This window comes from Bombina bombina, chromosome 9 (assembly GCF_027579735.1).
Source record: "Bombina bombina isolate aBomBom1 chromosome 9, aBomBom1.pri, whole genome shotgun sequence".
Lineage (NCBI taxonomy): Eukaryota > Metazoa > Chordata > Amphibia > Anura > Bombinatoridae > Bombina > Bombina bombina.
This window is the reverse complement of record NC_069507.1, coordinates 257,649,541-257,673,169: the sequence shown is the minus strand read 5'-3', so window position 1 is coordinate 257,673,169 and position 23,629 is coordinate 257,649,541. Positions and strand designations below refer to the sequence as shown.

The window sequence follows — 23,629 nt, the reverse complement described above, 5'->3', positions numbered from 1 at the left end:
AGTATTTACAGGAGGAGAGAGGCTTAGAGAGATTGCATCTGACCAGGGTGCCCACACTCCCAGGAGGGGACATTGACTGATTGTCTAGTTGACATTTTTACTTTGCTTTCAAGTGGGGGCTTTGACATTTATTAGACAAACTGACAGTCTTGCAGCAGAAACTAAGCAGGGGGTCTCTCCCTGAATACAGCCATCTCTTCCTCTCTTGTATCTCAGGTTGTGCATGAAGTACCAGAGAGGGCATCGTATAACCTCATTGTGGGATGTTTTCTCGAAAAAGAAGCTTCACGTTTGGTGCATATGGCGGGTGAGTAGGAATCTCCTTCTGCCACCTGTGTAGGTGAGACTACTCCAGATGTCTCAAATTGGTCAGGCAGATCTTTCACAATCTCTTGGACTTGTCTGAAGTATAAACTGTAGGTGTTGTATAGATCTGTACATATCCAACATCTCCTCATTTCTGTTTAGTCATGGATATATCTGCTCCTTATTGATAATGACATTGATAATGCTTGAACGGAGATTACACATGCACATGAAAGAGAGATTACAGTTTAAACTAAAACTAGCAGGAAATGCATGTTTGTGCATAACCAGTGTTACTTTATTATTAGAACCCTCTAACTCACAGCTTTAATGGTGGACACAGCTACAAAAAAATTTTGTTTTTTTCAGCACAGGTGCATATATTCAATGTTAATACATTTTGAAATGCCTCATATGGAATACAGAAAAGGTTTGAGTACAAGGTCCTGTTAATATTTTGTGTGGTTCAAGTGATTTACTCTTGATTTGCAGCACATCATAGTAAGTTCTTCTGTCTCTCTCACTGTCTCATTTCTGACTCTCGCTTTCCTTCCAATCTTTGCTTTGTTTGCTGATTTATTCTTTATTGAAATCTCATGTTTCCCTTAGGAAGTCAGAAGACACTGACCTCTGTATCACAGATGCTTTAAGTCCACTTGACCAGGAGATGACTCAACCACCACCGTCTCACAGCAAGGTCAGTCTTTTGTAATAGGAAAGAGCTAAAGATCATGGTCACATTAGTAGATTCGTACAAACCCTGAAATTTAATCCAATCTCCAGTCTTTTTTTTGCCACCTAAAGATGTGTTTGTTCCAAACGTGTCTGTATTTTCTGATTTACTTTTACCTCTCATTCTGTAAGACTGCGCCATAAATCTACTACGGTTTCTATAAAGTAGTTTTCTTAATTGGATCAGTAGCATTTCTTCTTCTTGCACATTTATCTATCTATCTATCTATCTACCTACTATCTATCTATCTATCTATCTATCTATCTATCTACCTACCTACTATCTATCTATCTCTCTATCTATCTATCTACCATCTATCTATTTACCTTTCTACTATCTATCTATCTATCTCTCTGTCTGTCTGTTTGTTTTTCTGTCCATCTATCTGTCTGTCCCTCCACCTGTATCTAACTATCTATTAGTACCGCAAAATTGGTCCATCCCTTTGTATCTATCATCTATCTATCTATTTATCTATCTCTATCTATCATTTATCTATTTGTCTGTCTGTCTTTCCCTCCACCTGTATCTAACAATCTATTAGCAGTGCAGAATCTGTTGGTGCAGAATAATAAAATCTATCTATCTATCTATCTATCTATCTATCTATCTATCAATCTATCTATCATCTATCTATCTGTCTATCTATCATCTATCTATCTTTCTCTCTCTCTCTCTCTCTCTCTCTCTCTCTCTCTCTCAGTCTGTCTATCTACCTATCTCTGTCTGTCTGTATTGCAGACAGTCTACATCTTTACTTTCTTCCTTTCTTGTAATCGTCTGATTTTTTTCAGCCTGCTGATTTATTTGAAATGATTGAAAAAATGCAGGTAATGCAGCACAATGTATATGAGTTCTGCATTTATTTGCTGTATTCCATATTTGTGATATTTGTGCCATTGTACTGTATCTGGTGTTACACAACATGCTGGCAGTCTTGTGTGTGTTCCCATCCTGTGTAACAGTGTGACAGACAGTGACTTGTGTGTGTTCCTGTGTAACGGTCTGACATACAGTAACTTGTGTCTGTTCCTGTGTAACAGTCTGAAATTCAGTGACTTGTGTGTGTTCCTGTGTAACAGTGTGACATACAGTGACTTTTGTGTGTTCCTGTGTAACGGTCTGACATACAGTAACTTGTGTGTGTTCCTGTGTAACGGTCTGACATTCAGTGACTTGTGTGTGTTCCTGTGTAACGGTCTGAAATTCAGTGACTTGTGTGTGTTCCTGTGTAACAGTGTGACATACAGTGACTTTTGTGTGTTCCTGTGTAACGGTCTGACATACAGTAACTTGTGTCTGTTCCTGTGTAACGGTCTGAAATTCAGTGACTTGTGTGTGTTCCTGTGTAACAGTGTGACATACAGTGACTTTTGTGTGTTCCTGTGTAACGGTCTGACATACAGTAACTTGTGTGTGTTCCTGTGTAACGGTCTGACATTCAGTGACTTGTGTGTGTTCCTGTGTAATGGTGTGACATACAGTGACTTGTGTGTGTTCCTGTGTAACGGGCTGACATACATTGACTTGTGTGTGTTCCCATCCTGTGTAACGGTCTGACATACAGTGAGTTGTGTGTGTTCCTGTGTAACAGTGTGACATACAGTGACGTGTGTGTTCCCCTGCCGTGTAATGGTCTGACATATAGTGACTTGTGTGTGTTCCTGTGTAACGGTGTGACATACAGTGACTTGTGTGTGTTCCCATCCTGTGTAATGGTCTGACATACAGTGACATGTGTGTGTTCGTGTCTAACAGTGTGACATACAGTGACTTGTGTGTGTTCCTGTGTAACAGTCTGACATACAGTGACTTGAGTGTGTTCCCATCCTGTGTAACGGTGTGACATACAGTGACTTGTGTGTGTTCCCATCCTCTGTAACGGTCTGACATACAGTGACTTGTGTGTGTTCCTGTGTAACAGTATGACATATAGTGACTTGTGTGTGTTCCCATCCTGTGTAACGGTGTGACATACAGTGACTTGTGTGTGTTCCCATCCTCTGTAACGGTCTGACATACAGTGACTTGTGTGTGTTCCTGTGTAACAGTATGACATATAGTGACTTGTGTGTGTTCCCATCATGTGTAACAGTGTGACATACAGTGACTTGTGTGTGTTCCCATCCTCTGTAACGGTCTGACATACAGTGACTTGTGTGTGTTCCTGTGTAACAGTATGACATATAGTGACTTGTGTGTGTTCCCATCATGTGTAACGGTGTGACATACAGTGACTTGTGTGTGTTCCTGTGTAACGGTCTGACATACAGTGACTTGTGTGTGTTCCTGTGTAACGGTATGACATATAGTGACTTGTGTGTGTTCCTATCGTGTCTTTACGGTGTGACATACAGTGACTTGTGTGAGTTCCTGTGTAACGGTGTGACATACAGTGACTTGTGTGTGATCCTGTGTAACGGTGTGACATACAGTTACTTGTGTGTGTTCCCATCCTGTGTAACGGTGTGACATACAGTAACTTGTGTGTGTTCCTGTGTAACGGTATGACATATAGTGACTTGTGTGTGTTCCCATCCTGTGTAACGGTGTGACATACAGTGACTTGTGTGTGTTCCCATCCTGTGTAACGGTGTGACATACAGTGACGTGTGTGTTCCTGTGTAACGGTGTGACATACAGTGACTTGTGTGTGTTCCTGTGTAACAGTGTGACATACAGTGACTTGTGTGTGTTCCTGTGTAACGGTATGACATACAGTGACTTGTTTGTGTTCCCATCCTGTGTAACAGTGTGACATACAGTGACTTTTGTCTGTTCCCATCCTGTGTAATGGTGTGACATACAGTGACTTGTGTTTTTCCCATCCTGTGTAACAGTGTGACATACAGTGACTTGTGTGTGTTCCTGTGTAACGGTCTGACATACAGTGACTTGTGTGTGTTCCCATCCTGTCTAATGGTATGACATACAGTAACTTGTGTGTGTTCCCATCCTGTGTAACGGTGTGACATTCAATGACTTGTGTGTGTTCCTGTGTAACGGTATGACATATAGTGACTTGTGTGTGTTCCCATCCTGTGTAATGGTGTGACATACAGTGACTTGTGTGTGTTCTTGTGTAATGGTATGACATACAGTGACTTGTGTGTGTTTCTGTGTAACGGTGTGACATACAGTGACTTGTGTGTGTTCCTGTGTAACGATCTGACATACAGTGACTTGTGTGTGTTCCTGTGTAACAGTCTGACATACAGTAACTTGTGTGTGTTCCTGTGTAACGGTATGACATATAGTGACTTGTGTGTGTTCCTGTGTAACGGTATGACATATAGTGACTTGTGTGTGTTCCCATCCTGTGTTTACGGTGTGACATACAGTGACTTGTGTGTGTTCCTGTGTAACAGTCTGACATACAGTGACTTGTGTGTGTTCCTGTGTAACGGTATGACATATAGTGACTTGTGTGTTTTCCCATCCTGTGTAACGGTCTGACATACAGTGACTTGTGTGTGTTCCTGTGTAACGGTATGACATACAGTGACTTGTGTGTGTTCCCATCCTGTCTAATGGTATGACATACAGTGACTTGTGTGTGTTCCCATCCTGTGTAACGGTGTGACATACAATGACTTGTGTGTGTTCCTGTGTAACAGTATGACATACAGTGACTTGTGTGTGTTCCCATCCTGTGACATACAGTGACTTGTGTGTGTTCCTGTGTAACGGTGTGACATCCTGTGTAACGGTGTGACATACAGTGACTTGTGTGTGTTCCTGTGTAACAATGTGACATACAGTGACTTGTGTGTGTTCCTGTGTAACGGTCTGACATACAGTGACTTGTGTGTGTTCCCATCCTGTCTAATGGTATGACATACAGTAACTTGTGTGTGTTCCCATCCTGTGTAACGGTGTGACATTCAATGACTTGTGTGTGTTCCTGTGTAACGGTATGACATATAGTGACTTGTGTGTGTTCCCATCCTGTGTAATGGTGTGACATACAGTGACTTGTGTGTGTTCTTGTGTAATGGTATGACATACAGTGACTTGTGTGTGTTTCTGTGTAACGGTGTGACATACAGTGACTTGTGTGTGTTCCTGTGTAACGATCTGACATACAGTGACTTGTGTGTGTTCCTGTGTAACAGTCTGACATACAGTAACTTGTGTGTGTTCCTGTGTAACGGTATGACATATAGTGACTTGTGTGTGTTCCTGTGTAACGGTATGACATATAGTGACTTGTGTGTGTTCCCATCCTGTGTTTACGGTGTGACATACAGTGACTTGTGTGTGTTCCTGTGTAACAGTCTGACATACAGTGACTTGTGTGTGTTCCTGTGTAACGGTATGACATATAGTGACTTGTGTGTTTTCCCATCCTGTGTAACGGTCTGACATACAGTGACTTGTGTGTGTTCCTGTGTAACGGTATGACATACAGTGACTTGTGTGTGTTCCCATCCTGTCTAATGGTATGACATACAGTGACTTGTGTGTGTTCCCATCCTGTGTAACGGTGTGACATACAATGACTTGTGTGTGTTCCTGTGTAACAGTATGACATACAGTGACTTGTGTGTGTTCCCATCCTGTGACTACAGTGACTTGTGTGTGTTCCTGTGTAACGGTGTGACATCCTGTGTAACGGTGTGACATACAGTGACTTGTGTGTGTTCCTGTGTAACAATGTGACATACAGTGACTTGTGTGTGTTCCTGTGTAACGGTGTGACATACAGTGACTTGTGTGTGTTCCTGTGTAACGGTGTGACATCCTGTGTAACGGTGTGACATACAATGACTTGTGTGTGTTCTCATCCTGTGTAACGGTGTGACATACAGTGACTTGTGTGTGTTCCCATTCTGTGACATACAGTGACTTGTGTGTGTTCCTGTGTAACAGTGTGACATCTTGTGTAATGGTGTGACATACAGTGGCTTGTGTGTGTTCCTGGGTAACAATGTGACATACAGTGACTTGTGTTTGTTCCTGTGTAGCGGTGTGACATACAGTGACTTGTGTGTGTTCCTGTGTAACGGTGTGACATCCTGTGTAACGGTGTGGCATACAGTGACTTGTGTGTGTTCCTGTGTAACGGTGTGACATACAGTGACTTGTGTGTGTTCCTGTGTAACGGTGTGACATCCTGTGTAACGGTGTGACATACAGTGACTTGTGTGTGTTCCCATCCTGTGTAACGGTGTGACATACAGTGACTTGTGTGTGTTCCCATCCTGTGTAACGGTCTGACATACAGTGACTTGTGTGTGTTCCCTTCCTCTGTAACGGTCTGACATACAGTGACTTGTGTGTGTTCCTGTGTAACGGTATGACATATAGTGACTTGTGTGTGTTCCCATCCTGTGTAACGGTGTGATATACAGTGACTTGTGTGTGTTCCTGTGTAACGGTCTGACATACAGTGACTTGTGTGTGTTCCTGTGTAATGGTATGACATACAGTGACTTGTGTGTGTTCCCATCCTGTCTAATGGTATGACATACAGTGACTTGTGTGTGTTCCCATCCTGTGTAACGGTGTGACATTCAATGACTTGTGTGTGTTCCTGCGTAACGGTATGACATATAGTGACTTGTGTGTGTTCCCATCCTGTGTAATGGTGTGACATACAATGACTTGTGTGTGTTCCCATCCTGTGTAACGGTGTGACATACAGTGACTTGTGTGTGTTCCCATCCTGTGACATACAGTGACTTGTGTGTGTTCCTGTGTAACGGTGTGACATCCTGTGTAACGGTGTGACATACAGTGGCTTGTGTGTGTTCCTGTGTAACAATGTGACATACAGTGACTTGTGTGTGTTCCTGTGTAACGGTGTGACATACAGTGACTTGTGTGTGTTCCTGTGTAACGGTGTGACATCCTGTGTAACGGTGTGACATACAGTGACTTGTGTGTGTTCCTGTGTAACGGTGTGACATCCTGTGTAACGGTGTGACATACAGTGACTTGTGTGTGTTCCCATCCTGTGTAACGGTGTGACATACAGTGACTTGTGTGTGTTCCCATCCTGTGTAACGGTGTGACATACAGTGACTTGTGTGTGTTCCCATCCTGTGTAACGGTGTGACATACAGTGACTTGTGTGTGTTCCCATCCTGTGTAACGGTGTGACATACAGTGACTTGTGTGTGTTCCCATCCTGTGTAACGGTCTGACATACAGTGACTTGTGTGTGTTCCCTTCCTCTGTAACGGTCTGACATACAGTGACTTGTGTGTGTTCCTGTGTAACGGTATGACATATAGTGACTTGTGTGTGTTCCCATCCTGTGTAACGGTCTGACATACAGTGACTTGTGTGTGTTCCTGTGTAACGGTCTGACATACAGTGACTTGTGTGTGTTCCTGTGTAACGGTATGACATACAGTGACTTGTGTGTGTTCCCATCCTGTCTAATGGTATGACATACAGTGACTTGTGTGTGTTCCCATCCTGTGTAACGGTGTGACATTCAATGACTTGTGTGTGTTCCTGTGTAACGGTATGACATATAGTGACTTGTGTGTGTTCCCATCCTGTGTAATGGTGTGACATACAGTGACTTGTGTGTGTTCTTGTGTAATGGTATGACATAGAGTGACTTGTGTGTGTTTCTGTGTAACGGTGTGACATACAGTGACTTGTGTGTGTTCCTGTGTAACGATCTGACATACAGTGACTTGTGTGTGTTCCTGTGTAACAGTGACATACAGTAACTTGTGTGTGTTCCTGTGTAACGGTATGACATATAGTGACTTGTGTTTGTTCCTGTGTAACGGTATGACATATAGTGACTTGTGTGTGTTCCCATCCTGTGTTTACGGTGTGACATACAGTGACTTGTGTGTGTTCCTGTGTAACAGTCTGACATACAGTGACTTGTGTGTGTTCCTGTGTAACGGTATGACATATAGTGACTTGTGTGTTTTCCCATCCTGTGTAACGGTCTGACATACAGTGACTTGTGTGTGTTCCTGTGTAACGGTATGACATACAGTGACTTGTGTGTGTTCCCATCCTGTCTAATGGTATGACATACAGTGACTTGTGTGTGTTCCCATCCTGTGTAACGGTCTGATATACAGTGACTTGTGTGTGTTCCTGTGTAACGGTATGACATACAGTGACTTGTGTGTGTTCCCATCCTGTCTAATGGTATGACATACAGTGACTTGTGTGTGTGCCCATCCTGTGACATACAGTGACTTGTGTGTGTTCCTGTGTAACGGTGTGACATCCTGTGTAACGGTGAGACATACAGTGACTTGTGTGTGTTCCTGTGTAACAATGTGACATACAGTGACTTGTGTGTGTTCCTGTGTAACGGTGTGACATACAGTGACTTGTGTGTGTTCCTGTGTAACGGTGTGACATCCTGTGTAACGGTGTGACATACAATGACTTGTGTGTGTTCCCATCCTGTGTAACGGTGTGACATACAGTGACTTGTGTGTGTTCCCATCCTGTGACATACAGTGACTTGTGTGTGTTCCTGTGTAACGGTGTGACATCCTGTGTAACGGTGTGACATACAGTGGCTTGTGTGTGTTCCTGTGTAATGGTGTGACATACAGTGACTTGTGTGTGTTCCTGTGTAACGGTGTGACATACAGTGACTTGTGTGTGTTCCTGTGTAATGGTGTGACATCCTGTGTAATGGTGTGACATACAGTGACTTGTGTGTGTTCCTGTGTAACGGTGTGACATACAGTGACTTGTGTGTGTTCCTGTGTAACGGTGTGACATCCTGTGTAACGGTGTGACATACAGTGACTTGTGTGTGTTCCCATCCTGTGTAACGGTGTGACATACAGTGACTTGTGTGTGTTCCCATCCTGTGTAACGGTGTGACATACAGTGACTTGTGTGTGTTCCCATCCTGTGTAACGGTCTGACATACAGTGACTTGTGTGTGTTCCCATCCTGTGTAACGGTGTGATATACAATGACTTCTGTGTGTTCCTGTGTAACAGTGTGACATACAGGGACTTGTGTGTGTTCCCATCCTGTGTAACGGTGTGAAATACAGTGACTTGTGTGTGTTCCTGTGTAATGGCAAGACATACAGTGACTTGTGTGTGTTCCTGTGTAACGGTATGACATACAGTGATTTGTTTGTGTTCCCATCCTGTGTAACAGTGTGACATACAGTGACTTGTTTGTGTTCCCATCCTGTGTAACGGTCTGACATACAGTGACTTGTGTGTGTTCCTGTTTAATTGTGTGACATACAGTGACTTGTGTGTGTTCCTGTGTAACGGTATGACATATAGTGACTTGTGTGTTTTCCCATCCTGTGTAACGGTCTGACATACAGTGACTTGTGTGTGTTCCTGTGTAACGGTATGACATATAGTGACTTGTGTGTTTTCCCATCCTGTGTAACGGTCTGACATACAGTGACTTGTGTGTGTTCCTGTGTAACGGTATGACATACAGTGACTTGTGTGTGTTCCCATCCTGTCTAATGGTATGACATACAGTAACTTGTGTGTGTTCCCATCCTGTGTAACGGTGTGACATACAATGACTTGTGTGTGTTCCTGTGTAACAGTATGACATACAGTGACTTGTGTGTGTTCCCATCCTGTGACATACAGTGACTTGTGTGTGTTCCTGTGTAACGGTGTGACATCCTGTGTAACGGTGTGACATACAGTGACTTGTGTGTGTTCCTGTGTAACAATGTGACATACAGTGACTTGTGTGTGTTCCTGTGTAACGGTGTGACATACAGTGACTTGTGTGTGTTCCTGTGTAACGGTGTGACATCCTGTGTAACGGTGTGACATACAATGACTTGTGTGTGTTCCCATCCTGTGTAACGGTGTGACATACAGTGACTTGTGTGTGTTCCCATCCTGTGACATACAGTGACTTGTGTGTGTTCCTGTGTAACGGTGTGACATCCTGTGTAACGGTGTGACATACAGTGGCTTGTGTGTGTTCCTGTGTAACGGTGTGACATACAGTGACTTGTGTGTGTTCCTGTGTAACGGTGTGACATACAGTGACTTGTGTGTGTTCCTGTGTAACGGTGTGACATCCTGTGTAACAATGTGACATACAGTGACTTGTGTGTGTTCCTGTGTAACGGTGTGACATACAGTGACTTGTGTGTGTTCCTGTGTAACGGTGTGACATCCTGTGTAACGGTGTGACATACAGTGACTTGTGTGTGTTCCTGTGTAACGGTGTGACATACAGTGACTTGTGTGTGTTCCTGTGTAACGGTATGACATACAGTGACATGTGTGTGTTCCCATCCTGTGTAACGGTGTGACATACAGTGACTTGTGTGTGTTCCCATCCTGTGTAACGGTGTGACATACAGTGACTTGTGTGTGTTCCCATCCTGTGTAACGGTGTGAAATACAGTGACTTGTGTGTGTTCCCATCCTGTGTAACGGTGTGACATACAGTGACTTGTGTGTGTTCCCATCCTGTGTAACGGTCTGACATACAGTGACTTGTGTGTGTTCCCTTCCTCTGTAACGGTCTGACATACAGTGACTTGTGTGTGTTCCTGTGTAACGGTATGACATATAGTGACTTGTGTGTGTTCCCATCCTGTGTAACGGTGTGATATACAGTGACTTGTGTGTGTTCCTGTGTAACGGTGTGACATACAGTGACTTGTGTGTGTTTCTGTGTAACAGTGTGACATACAGGGACTTGTGTGTGTTCCCATCCTGTGTAACGGTGTGAAATACAGTGACTTGTGTGTGTTCCTGTGTAATGGCAAGACATACAGTGACTTGTGTGTGTTCCTGTGTAACGGTATGACATACAGTGACTTGTTTGTGTTCCCATCCTGTGTAACAGTGTGACATACAGTGACTTGTTTGTGTTCCCATCCTGTGTAACAGTGTGACATAGAGTGACTTGTGTGTGTTCCTGTGTAACGGCATGACATATAGTGACTTGTGTGTGTTCCTGTGTAACGGCATGACATATAGTGATTTGTGTGTGTTCCTGTGTAACGGTGTGACATAGAGTGACATGTGTGTGTTCCTGTGTAATGGCATGACATACAGTGACTTGTGTGTGTTCCTGTGTAACGGTATGACATACAGTGACTTGTGTGTGTTCCTGTGTAACGGTATGACATACAGTGACTTGTGTGTGTTCCCATCCTGTGTAACGGTCTGACATACAGTGACTTGTGTGTGTTCCTGTGTAACGGTCTGACATACAGTGACTTGTGTGTGTTCCTGTGTAACGGTATGACATACAGTGACTTGTGTGTGTTCCCATCCTGTCTAATGGTATGACATACAGTGACTTGTGTGTGTTCCCATCCTGTCTAATGGTATGACATACAGTGACTTGTGTGTGTTCCCATCCTGTGTAATGGTGTGAGATACAATGACTTGTGTGTGTTCCTGTGTAACGGTATGACATACAGTGACTTTTGTGTTTTCCCATCCTGTGTAATGGTGTGACATACAGTGACTTGTGTGTGTTCTTGTGTAACGGTATGACATACAGTGACTTTTGTGTTTTCCCATCCTGTGTAATGGTATGACATACAGTGACTTGTGTGTGTTTCTGTTTAACGGTGTGACATACAGTGACTTGTGTGTGTTCCTGTGTAACGATCTGACATAAAGTGACTTGTGTGTGTTCCTGTGTAACAGTGTGACATACAGTAACTTGTGTGTGTTCCTGTGTAACGGTCTGACATACAGTAATTTGTGTGTGTTCCTGTGTAATGGTATGACATATAGTGACTTATGTGTGTTCCCATCCTGTGTAACGGTGTGACATACAGTGACTTGTGTGTGTTCCTGTGTAATGGTATGACATATAGTGACTTATGTGTGTTCCCATCCTGTGTAACGGTGTGACATAGAGTGACTTGTGTGTCTTCCTGTGTAATGGCATGACATACAGTGACTTGTGTGTGTTCCTGTGTAACGGTATGACATACAGTGACTTGTGTGTGTTCCTGTGTAATGGTATGACATATATGACTTGTGTGTGTTCCCATCCTGTGTAATGGTGTGACATACAGTGACTTGTGTGTCTTCCTGTGTAATGGCATGACATACAGGGACTTGTGTGTCTTCCTGTGTAATGGCATGACATACAGTGACTTGTGTGTGTTCCGATCCTGTGTAACGGTGTGACATAGAGTGACTTCTGTGTCTTCCTGTGTAATGGCATGACATACAGTGACTTGTGTGTGTTCCTGTGCAACGGTATGACATATAGTGACTTGTGTGTGTTCCTGTGTAACTGTGTGACATAGAGTGACTTGTGTGTCTTCCTGTGTAATGGCATGACATACAGTGACTTGTGTGTGTTCCTGTGTAATGGCATGACATACAGTGACTTGTGTTTTTTCAGTGTACCCGTTTGGAGGACCAGCGGTGTATGTTGCCCTCACCGGTGAAGGTCAGTATTAATCACCATGACAATTCACTTGACCAGTACAATAATGGTTTTTTTAGTTCTGTTTATGATGTCTGACTATTGTCACATTAATTCTGTAATGCTACTGCAGCGGCACCTAAACCTTTTTTACACACAGGGGCTGCCACTGGACGGGTCAGGGGGTACATTACATTATACTCACATTAATGCTAAAGATAACGCCTCAGAATAAAATTAGATCATTGTGACGGACCGCCTGGTACCCCAAATGAGTACCTCCGTCAGAACACTTCCCTTGTCCTGGACATCCTTTTATCCAGAGCAATAGCTCCTGATACCCCCCTTTGACCGCAGTCTAAAGTTATGGAGGAGAACAGATCTGAGGCAACACTCAGTTTTCTGAACACAAAAATGAACACTTTATTTGAAAGCAGCACACATATTTATACACCCTGGCATTCCAGAGTCACAGAGCTTCAGGTTACATAGGGAATTGTTTAAAGAGTAAAGCAAACATATGAACAATACATCAAATCTCTAACAATTGTCTATTTACAGGTAAAACAGATTAACATATCAAGTTATTTAACTGGGGAAGAAAGTTTACTCAGACAATCTGATGTTGGGCAGTCTAGTTAACATAATCACACAGGAACACAATCAGTTTACCCAAACAGACTCCTGAGACACAATCAGATTAGAAACGTAAATAAAATACATCTTATTACAGAATATAAGAACAGCTCTTATTAACTATTAAGTCCTTTATGCCCACTTGGTTTATAGAGTCACAATTGCTCCCACAAGGGGCACTTACACCCTGTCCATTCCTGAATTTATGGATACAGGGTGACATGGACATAAGACAGAGTTATGAAAGTACATGGGGTGTCCAGCATATAAAATTCCACATTTCCATGCAGTCTCTGGGTATCCTTAAGCCCATGTACCTCCAGCCCAAAGAATGTTCCAAAACAGGCCCTCAGATCTTGGTGACTCACGTCACAATCATATTTTCACGTTTAGTTTAAACTTACATAGGAAATTTTAAATCTGGTACAAACACAGATACTTAATTACCCAATGAAAAGTGAGGAACTGTCTCATGGATTACTTAAAGGGACGTGAAAACCCCCAAATTTTTCTTTCATGATTTAGGTAGAACACACAATTTTGTAACAACTTTCCAGTTTACTTCTAGTATCAAATTTTCTTTATTCTGTTGGTATCATTTGTTGACGGAGCAGCAATGCACTACTGGTTTCTAACTGAACACATGGGTAAGCCAATGACAATCATTATATATACATATATATATATACATATATATATATATATATATATATATATATATATATATATATATATATGCAGCCACCAATCAGCAGCTAGAACCTAGGTTCTTTGCTACTCCTCAGCTTACCTAGATAAACCTTTCAGCAAAGGATAACAAGAGAAGGAAACAAATTAAATAATAGAAGCAAATTGGAAAGTTATTTAAAATTGTATTCTCTGTCTAAATCATGAATGTCTAATTATGACTTTACTGTCCCTTTAAGTCTGAGGGGTACTGGGGGTCTTTTGTACCCCATAGGACATTAGTTTGTACAGCTCTGATTTAGGCAAATGATCACCAGACTTTATCTAACTGAAGACAAATCTGCTTGTGTGTTGTTTTCTCTCTGTGTTTATTGCTGTAGAGACGGGAGGGAGACTCAGTGCATCCCAGGATACAGGAGGTAAATGCTGCCTGTTTATGGATTGTGTATTTGTCAGGCTATTTAGCGGCACATAAACTTCTGGAATAATTTAGTCAACACTGAAATTAACTGACCTGTCAATCCAAAAGCCCATACAGAACACTATCATTCTGTTTGTAGAAAACTATCAAGGCAACTTTGTTATCTTCCACTGCCCTCATATGCACGCTCTCAGGCAGTACCCTCACTTAAAGGGACATTGTACACTAGATTTTTCTTTGCCTTAATGTTTTGTAGATGATACATTTATATAGCCCATCTGAAGGTGTTTTTGTAACAATGTTTAGTTTTGCTTATTTTTTAATAACATAGTGCTGATTTTCAGACTCCTAAAACCAAGCCCCACAGTGTCAGATGTACACGCGCGTTTACATACTCCTGCTGTCATCTGTCTTTTCACATGCAGGGAAGGGGTGGGGGGAGTGTCTGCTATTCTTGCTTTCCCAGCCTTTACCTTATCAAAAGTGCTAAATTGGAAGCTTCTTCGTAAGTTTTTAAAAGGTTTTATACTGAATTTTTTGATCAGTATCTGTGCATATTATTTTTTATAGTATTGTCTATTACATGCAGTTATATGAAAATTGGTGTATACTGCCCTTTAAGCTCCTGATTGGTTGGAAGCTTATTCCTCATATTTACAGTAGTGTGCATTAAAGGAACTCTAGAAAATATTTGCAGAATTATTGCCTTGGGAATTTTTAACAAGTTAAGTGTAAACTTTTGAATTGAAAAGGTAATTAGTTTCAGAATTGACTGAACAATCTAGGATCTTTTATATTCCTTTAATAAACTGTAATCATTCATACAGAACATGCAAACAAGTTACAATTTACTTCTATCATCTGTTTTATTTTCATTCTCTTGGTATTCTTTTATTAAGAACATACTTACGTAGGCTCAGTAGAATGCACATGGATGGGAACTATATGGCAGCAATGTTTGCAACTATGTAAAAGATTGTTATAAATATTGCAATATTGCTGTATAATGCTAACGACTATTGCACAATCCTGAGACTATATAGGTATGATCTTCTGTAGAGAAACCAAAATGCAAATTCTCTAACATGAGTTTTGAAAATGCCGCAAATTCCCAAACCAACTGTTTGATTTGCAACATTTTGAAAAATTAAGTTGCAGACTTTGCTTTTTTGACACTTTAGGGAGAGCGGAGCATATTTTGCACAGAAGTAAGATCGGTTTCATTTCCCTTTAATGCAGTAAATAATTCAATTTTTTTTCTAAATGTCTGTCAAGAATTCCCTAATTTTAGTCTCCACTAAAGAGAATGTGGCTACTCAGGAAATTGCCACCATATTTAAATTGGCCATAGGTCCATCTAGAGGAGAAATCCTAAGGTCCATTTAGCTTTTATCCCAGCCCAAAAGCTGGACCCTTTACTTCCTCAAGCTGTGCTTGTTTTCTCTCATAGCTAGTCACACTCTACTTGTGGCATTCAATACCACTAACAGGAAGTAAAAAAGCCACTGTAAACTCTGTAAACCCGGAGGTTGCAGGGTCTGCAAACCAACTATGGTCCCCAGTTTCCTAGACAGATAAACAGATGAGGGAGATGCTATGCTACCAGGAAAGGTCTAAGCAGATAATCTGTCACCTGCTATGGGGGGCCTATTGTTTTACTCGAATAACTTTCTGAAATGTGAAGCTGCCATCTACCTGAAGCCTGCAAAACAAACTAGGTTGTGCTGGGGCTGAAGATAAAAAGAGATTAGTGCCCCTTCTCTATTTATAGACTAGACTCCTCCCCAAGCAGAGTGAACAGCCAACCAGAATACAGCTCACATCCTGCAGTAGGCTTCATAGAAGAAATTAACTCTTAAGGGGTGACAGTTCTAGAAACCATTCTTTTTATTTTCTTGTATTACTTTCAGAACTTGATTATGTAAATATCCATCTCTTGTTTCTTATTTCTTTACTCTCTGACACTTGCAGTCTATATTTTTTTCTTTATTATTTTCCTTTTATTTTATTATTTGCACTTCCTCTAGCTCTTATTTTCACCACAAAACTTTTGCTAATTCTCAGGTATTACGAAGAGGACGCCCACTCCCTCTCCTCATTCCTCCCCCTTTCGGTGGGTATTGGATTGAAGGAACCAATCACACTCTGCCAAACTCAGCCTCTGATCTACCAGTTCCCAATGACAAATTCCGAATTCTACAGTCTGACCCCACATCACGTTTCTATAGGAAGCACTTCTTGGGTAAGGTACGATGACCCATAATCTCCTACTTCCACTCAGCAGCTACCTAGCCATGAGACATGAAACATACAATAAAATACCTGGCTTTCATGGATCAGGTAGAGAATACAATTTTAAAGAGAACTTTCCAATTAACTTTGATTTCTAGTGTTGTCATGATTATTGGCATATTAACAATTTTATGATCTATACCATTGTTGGTAATAAACATGTGGGACTTGGTCCCAGCTCTCTCCCGAGTCCCCCTACGTCTATGATATGAACTCTATGGGGTTCCTGTAACTCTTTGTCTGGTAGCTTCATAGTGCATAATGAATGGTTCCCACTGGGTTATGAACTCTTCCTTCCTATTTAAGGTTTCTGCTGCTAGACTGGCCATTTCGTAATGGTAATTTATTTTATTCTTGATAACTATAAAACTCGGTGGTGCAGTTTTCCAATGTTGTGCAATGCAGATTCTAACCACTGTGCAGATGGTCATTGCTATTTTTTGATGTTGTTTCAGAATATTAGGGATCGGAAAGTGTAATAATGCCTGTTCAGGGGAAAGTATAATGTGTTTATGGAAAATTGAGCTGAGGAGCTCTGAGGTTTTTCCCAGATCTCTCTGGCCCTATCACACTTCCACCACATGTGGATATATGTTCCCCTTTCCTTACACCCTCTGTAACAAGGATTCAATGAGGGTCTTTCTGCATCTCCAAATCTTGTCGGATAAATGTACCATTTGAATGCTACCTTAAGGTAGTTCTCCTTCAGTATGGCGTTATGTGTAAACGATAAACCCTTCGCTAAATTAGTCTTCCAAGTCTCTAGAGACCAGGTCTTATCTAAGTATTTTTCCCATTTCAATATGTTTTTAGGTTTTGTTTCTCCAAGCTGGTTATTAAATGTAGGGTATAGGAGGGAGATAGTCCCGTGAGTCACCTCTTTGGATAAACAGATTGACTCAAAGGCTGTGTTCATTGGTAGTCTCGAAAGCTCTGTAATCTCTCTAACTCTGGATTTTAGCTGTAAATAGTGGTACCAAATATTTCTATCATGAGGGTCTATATCTCTATATTGCTCATATGAGAGGAAACCACCATCTATGTATACATCCGCTATTCTATAAAGCCCTTTATTAGCCCATTTTTTGGAAGGTGTATTTTTAATTGTATCACTGAATCATGAAATTCAAATTTTAACTTCCATGACTCTTATCACTAAACAATATTTAGTCATAGAGTTCATGGTCATTGGTTTTTGCTACTTGTGTCCCCTATATAAGAGAAGGTAAAGATGGGTAAATGTTTTGGCATCTTTAAATATAATATTTTAAATAAAAAAGCTGTCAGGATTTGTTGTAAATGAGGTTAGAATTTTGCTAGACATTTAGTTGTATTTTATTTCGGGGGGGGGGGGGGGGTGATAATTTTGCCTTTATTGAATGTATCATTTTAGTATCAAATGTGACATCAAACATGCAGCATTCAGATATTCAAACCTGGTCTGTGGTTATCAATATTCCAATGTAAAATTCATTTTAAAAACACTAATTTTCATTCTATAGACATCAGTGTCCAAGGAAACATTTGCCTAACCATTTTAAGATCAAAATTATTTTACTTTTACCAACCCTAGTGCCCTTGTGCTCAGGTTAATTATTGTGTAATTGCTGCTATACACTACATGTACATCTAGATCCCAGCTGACATCCCCATTTAACCCATTACAAATTGCAGATTGTGCAGTTTACCCTCTCTGACATTTAAATGACCTGTGACCCCTTTGCTAGGAGCATCAGAACTTTTGTACCCAGGACTCACGGCTTGGAGCAATTATCCTGTCTGCAAAACTAGAGCAGAAATCAGAGAGACTGCGCCTAATACTGAGGTAAGGAGCTCAGAAGAAGGGGAGGTTCCAGACCATAACATTTGGTTATGACCACATGGCTGATATAAATAGTATAGGGGATAGTGGGGAACCTCATCATCTTCTAACTATTCCTAACTTTATTTTATGTAAACACCACTTTGCCCTCCTTACATCTCTCCTTGCTCTGTGTACAACACTGGATGTGTAGAAAAGGAGTTAGCTGGTACCTTTGAGGTTTGGGGTGCTACAGTGATAAATGGGGGCACAGCATCCTCCGGTACCCCATAGTCCCGCCCATTCTGAGAGGCCTCAAAAAGCATCATCAAAAGCCTCTATCAAGTCTATTTAGTTTTCTCTAGAGCAGGACAAAGCAAGCTGTGTCCTGCAGGTCACAAATGACCCTTTAAAGGGATATGAAACCCATATTTTTTCTTTTATGATTCAGATAGAGCAGCAATTTTAAGCAACATTCACCTAGATTACGAGTATTGAGCGCTATAGGGAAAGTAAAAAAGTTGCGTTATTTAACTCCCTATAGCGATGCCATTACAAGTTTAAAAAACCTGGCTTGCGCACCAAAAACAAGCAGTGTTTTGACGTGCTCGTGCTTTCCCCATAGACATAGATGCAGAAGTCTAACACCTGCGATCGCGGAAACAAAAGCTCCGTAACGCAGCCCCATTGATGTCTATGGGGAAAAAGAAAATACAGTTTAAACCTAACACCCTAACATAAACCCAGAGTTTAAACACCCCTAATCTGCTGCCCCTGACATCACCGACGCCTGCCTACCGTTATTAACCCCTATTCTGCCGCACCCCAACATCGCCGCAACTAAATAAAGTTATTTACCCCTAAACCTCTGGCTTCCCACATCACTACAACTAAATAAACCTATTAATCCCTAAACCGCCAACCCCCACATTGCAACAACCTAAATGAAACTATATTAACCCCTAAACTTAACCCTAACGTAACCCTAAACCTAACCCTACCCCTAACACCCCCTAACTTTAATGAAATTAGATCTAAATTCAATTTACAATTATTAACTAAATAATTCCTATTTAAAACTAAATACTTACCTGTGAAATAAAACCTAAGGTAGCTACACTATAACTAATAGATACTTTGTGGCTAGCTTAGATTTTATTTTTATTTCACAAGTAAATTCGTATTTATTTTAACTAGGTAGACTAGTTAGTAAATAGTAATTAAATATTTACTAACTACATAGCTAAAATAAATACAAATTTACCTGCAAAATAAAACCTAACCTGCCTTACACTAAAACCTAACATTGTAAAAAAAAACAAAAAAAAAACTACCATTACAAAAAATAAAAAAAACTACCATTACAAAAAATAAATAAATTATCATTTAGCCAATAGAATGAGAGATGTTTAAATCCTATTGGTTGATTTGAATAGCCAATAGGATTTTAGCAGCCCTAATTCCTAACTTCTCGCTGCTTGGATCAGGACTATATCAGGAATGGCAGATTAGGGGTTAAGAAATGTAATATATTGTTTTGCGATGCGGAAGGGCCTTGGTTTAGGAGTAAATAGGTAGTTTATGGCGCTATGAGAATCCCATTAAAAACTTCATTTTTAGGAGTGCGGTACTGACGTTGCGTTACAGGCTAAGAAGCTTGCGGTACACCTATACCGACAAGACTTGTAATGGCTGCGTTAGGGAAAATGATGCGTTATGGGCCACAACGCTGCTATTTGACTCATAACGCACAACTCGTAATCTAAATGTTTGTAATTTTATCCTATTATCAATTTTTCTTCATCTCTTGGTATCTTTATTTGTTAAAGCAGGAATGTAAGCTTAGGAGCCAGCCCATTTTTGGTTCAGCACCCTGGGAAGCACTTGCTGATTGGTGGTTACATTTAGACACCAATCAGCCAGCGCTACCCAGGTGCTCCTAAGCTTACATTCCTGCTTTTCAAATAAAGATACAAAGAGAACGAAGAAAAATTGACAATAGGAGTATATTAGAAAGTTGCTAAAAAATTGCTGTTCTATCTGAATCATAAAATAATAATTTTTAGGGTGAATATCCCTTTAAAGGGCCATTATACACTCATTTTTTCTTTGCATAAATGTTTTGTAGATGATCTATTTATAAAGCCCATAAAGTTTTTTTTTTTTTAAATGTATCGTTTTGCTTATTTTTAAATAACATTGCTCTGATTTTCAGACTTCTAACCAAGCCCCAAAGTTTTATTTGAATACCGTCAGCTACCTTCTCCAGCTTGCTCCTGTTTGTGTAAAGGGCCTTTTCATATGCAAAAGAAGGGGGAGGGGGGAGTGTCTTATTTTCCACTTGCAGTGGGCTTTCCAACTACCTTTTCAACAGAGCTAAACTGAAAGCTTCTAGGTACTTTTTAAACAGTTTTATACTGGATTTTTATATCACTATCTGTGCATCTTATTCTTTATAGTAGTGTCTATTACATGCAGTTATATGCAAATGAGTGTATACTGTCCCTTTAAGTGTTTTTGTGTGTCTTAGCAGAAAATGGATATCAGTCTTATTTTATAAAAACACGAGTTTTGTCGGTAAGGCTTGCGGTGCTAACGCTCCTTTTTTTCTAACCGCTCCCTTTAAACAACGCTGGTATTACGAGCTTTCTTTAAACCGGCGTTAGCCTCAAAAAAGTGAGCGTTGAGCAAAATTTAGCTCCACATCTCTCCTCGATACCAGCGTTGCTTATGGTAGCGGTGAGCTGGCAAAACGTGCTCGTGCACAGTTTCCCCATAGGAAACAATGGGGCTGAGCTGGCTGAAAAAAAACCCTAACACCTGCAAAAAAAGCAGCGTTCAGCTCCTAACGCAGCCCCATTGTTTCCTATGGGGAAAGAAAATTTACGTCTGCACCTAACACCCTAACATGAACCCCGAGTCTAAATACCCCTAATCTTACACTTATTAACCCCTAATCTGCCGCGCTCGATATCGTTGAAACCTACATTATATTATAAACCCCTAATCTGCTGCCCCCAACATCGCTGACACCTACATTATATTATTAACCCCTAATCTGCTGCCCCCAACATCGCCGACACCTACATTATAGTTATTAACCCCTAATCTGCCCCCCCCAACATCGCCGCAACTATATTAAATTTATTAACCCCTAATCTGCCTCCGCCAACGTCGCCGCCACTATAATAAAGTTATTAACCCCTAAACCTAAGTCTAACCCTAACCCTAACCCCCCCCCTAACTTAAATATAATTTAAATTAAACGAAATTAATTTAACATAATTAAATAAATTAATCCTATTTAAAACTAAATACTTAGCCAATAGAATGCAAGGTCAATCCTATTGGCTGATTGGATCAGCCAATCGGATTGAACTTCAATCCGATTGGCTGTTTACATCAGCCAATAGGATTTTTCCTACCTTAATTCCGATTGGCTGATAGGATTCTATCAGCCAATCGGAATTCAAGAGACGCAATCTTGGATGACGTCATTTAAAGGAACCTTCATTCTTCGTTAGGACTTCGTTTGAAGAGGATGCTCCGCGTCGGCTGGATTGAAGATGGACCCGCTCTGCTCCGGAAGGATGAAGATAGAAGATGCCGCCTGGATGAAGATTTCTGTCGTCTGGAGGACCACTTCTGCCCTGATCGGATGAAGACTTCGGACCCTCTGGAGGACCACTTGTGCCCGACTGGGTGAAGACGGCTCAAGGTAGGGTGATCTTCAGGGGGTTAGTGTTAGGTTTTTTTAAGGGGGGATTGGGTGGGTTTTAGAGTAGGGGTGTGTGGGTGGTGGGTTGTAATGTTGGGGGGGGTATTGTATTTTTTTTTACAGGTAAAAGAGCTGATTACTTTGGGGCAATGCCCCGCAAAAGGCCCTTTTAAGGGCTATTTGTAATTTAGTATAGGGTAGGGAATTTTTTTTATTTTGGGGGGCTTTTTTATTTTATTAGAAGGATTAGATTAGGTGTAATTAGTTTAAAATTCTTGTAATTCTTTTTTATTTTCTGTAATTTAGTGGGTTTTTTTTCCTAATTTGGTTTATTTAATTTAATTGTAATTAATTGTAGGTAATTTAGGTAATTAGTTTAATGATAGTGTAGTGTTAGGTGTAATTGTAACTTAGGTTAGGTTTTATTTTACAGGTACTTTTGTATTTATTTTAGCTATGTAGTTGTTAAATAGTTAATAACTATTTAATAACTATTCTACCTAGTTAAAATAAATAGAAACTTGCCTGTAAAATAAAAATAAACCCTAAGCTAGCTACAATGTAACTATTAGTTATATTGTAGCTAGCTTAGGGTTTATTTTATCGGTAAGTATTTCGTTTTAAATAGGATTAATTTATTTAATTATGTTAAATTTATTTCGTTTAATTTAAATTATATTTAAGTTAGGGGGGGTTAGACTTAAGGTTAGACTTAGGTTTAGGGGTTAATACATTTATTATAGTAGCGGCGACGTTGGGGTCGGAAGATTAGGGGTTAATAATTGTAGGTTGGTGGCGGCGATGTTGGGGGTGGCAGATTAGGGGTTAATAAATATAATGTAGGTGTCGGCGATGTTAGGGGCAGCAGATTAGGGGTTCATAGGTATAATGTAGGTGGCGGCAATGTACGGTCGGCAGATTTGGGTTAAAAAATTGTATTTTAGTTTTTGCGATGTGGGGGGGCCTCGGTTTAGGGGTTAATAGGTAGTTTATGGGTGTTAGTGTACTTTTTAGCACTTTAGTTAAGAGCTTTATGTTCCGGCGTTAGCCCATAAACTCTTAACTACTGACTTTCAAATGCGGTAGGAGTCTTGCCAGGAGAGGCTGTACCGCTCACTTCTTCCAAGACTCATAATACCGGCGTTAGGCAAATCCCATTAAAAAGATAGGATACGCAATTGACGTAAGGGGATTTGCGGTAGCTTTGAGTTGCGGAAGAAAAGTGAGTAGTACACCTGTACCTGCCAGACTCGTAATACCAGCGGGCGGTAAAAAGTAGCGTTAGGACCCCTTAACGCTGCTTTTTTACCCTAACGCCAAACTCGTGATCTAGCCGAAAGGTTCTCCACGTCCCATTGGGTAATTAAGTTTGTCTCTTTGCACCACATTTTGTGAATTTGAGCAGAACATTCAGTATAACTAAATTATCAGTAACTAATCTGAATGAAAAGCAAAAAAAAAAGAGAAAACAGGGGCGAGATTACATATGTGGTGCAGGCTTTAGCGTAACTGCTGAAACCCGGGTCGCCCGTGATTTCCCTTAGCATATAGGGGAATCACATATACGGCGCCAGCTATTAATAAAATGCTGTAAGTCGTATAAACTGGCGATGTCCAGAAATGTGCATAAATACAAATTTCTGGAGTCTCCGGTGACTTACGGCATGTTAGAAACTGCCGGGGCCT

The 23,629-nt window shown here is 40.8% G+C and overlaps 1 protein-coding gene across 1 annotated transcript in view; it reads left to right on the top strand.

Moving 5' to 3' along the window:
* Nucleotides 1-262: 262 nt before the first annotated feature.
* The window catches only part of LOC128640540 (rap1 GTPase-activating protein 1), an 89,464-nt gene continuing 66,097 nt past the window's right edge, over nt 263-23,629 (top strand). Inside the window, exons 1-6 of the mRNA XM_053693012.1 lie at nt 263-307; nt 916-1,003; nt 1,834-1,869; nt 12,365-12,412; nt 16,197-16,379; nt 18,152-18,249. Of these exons, the coding sequence (XP_053548987.1) occupies nt 264-307; nt 916-1,003; nt 1,834-1,869; nt 12,365-12,412; nt 16,197-16,379; nt 18,152-18,249 (497 nt within the window). The 5' untranslated portion in view covers nt 263. The remainder of the gene's footprint in view (nt 308-915; nt 1,004-1,833; nt 1,870-12,364; nt 12,413-16,196; nt 16,380-18,151; nt 18,250-23,629) is intronic.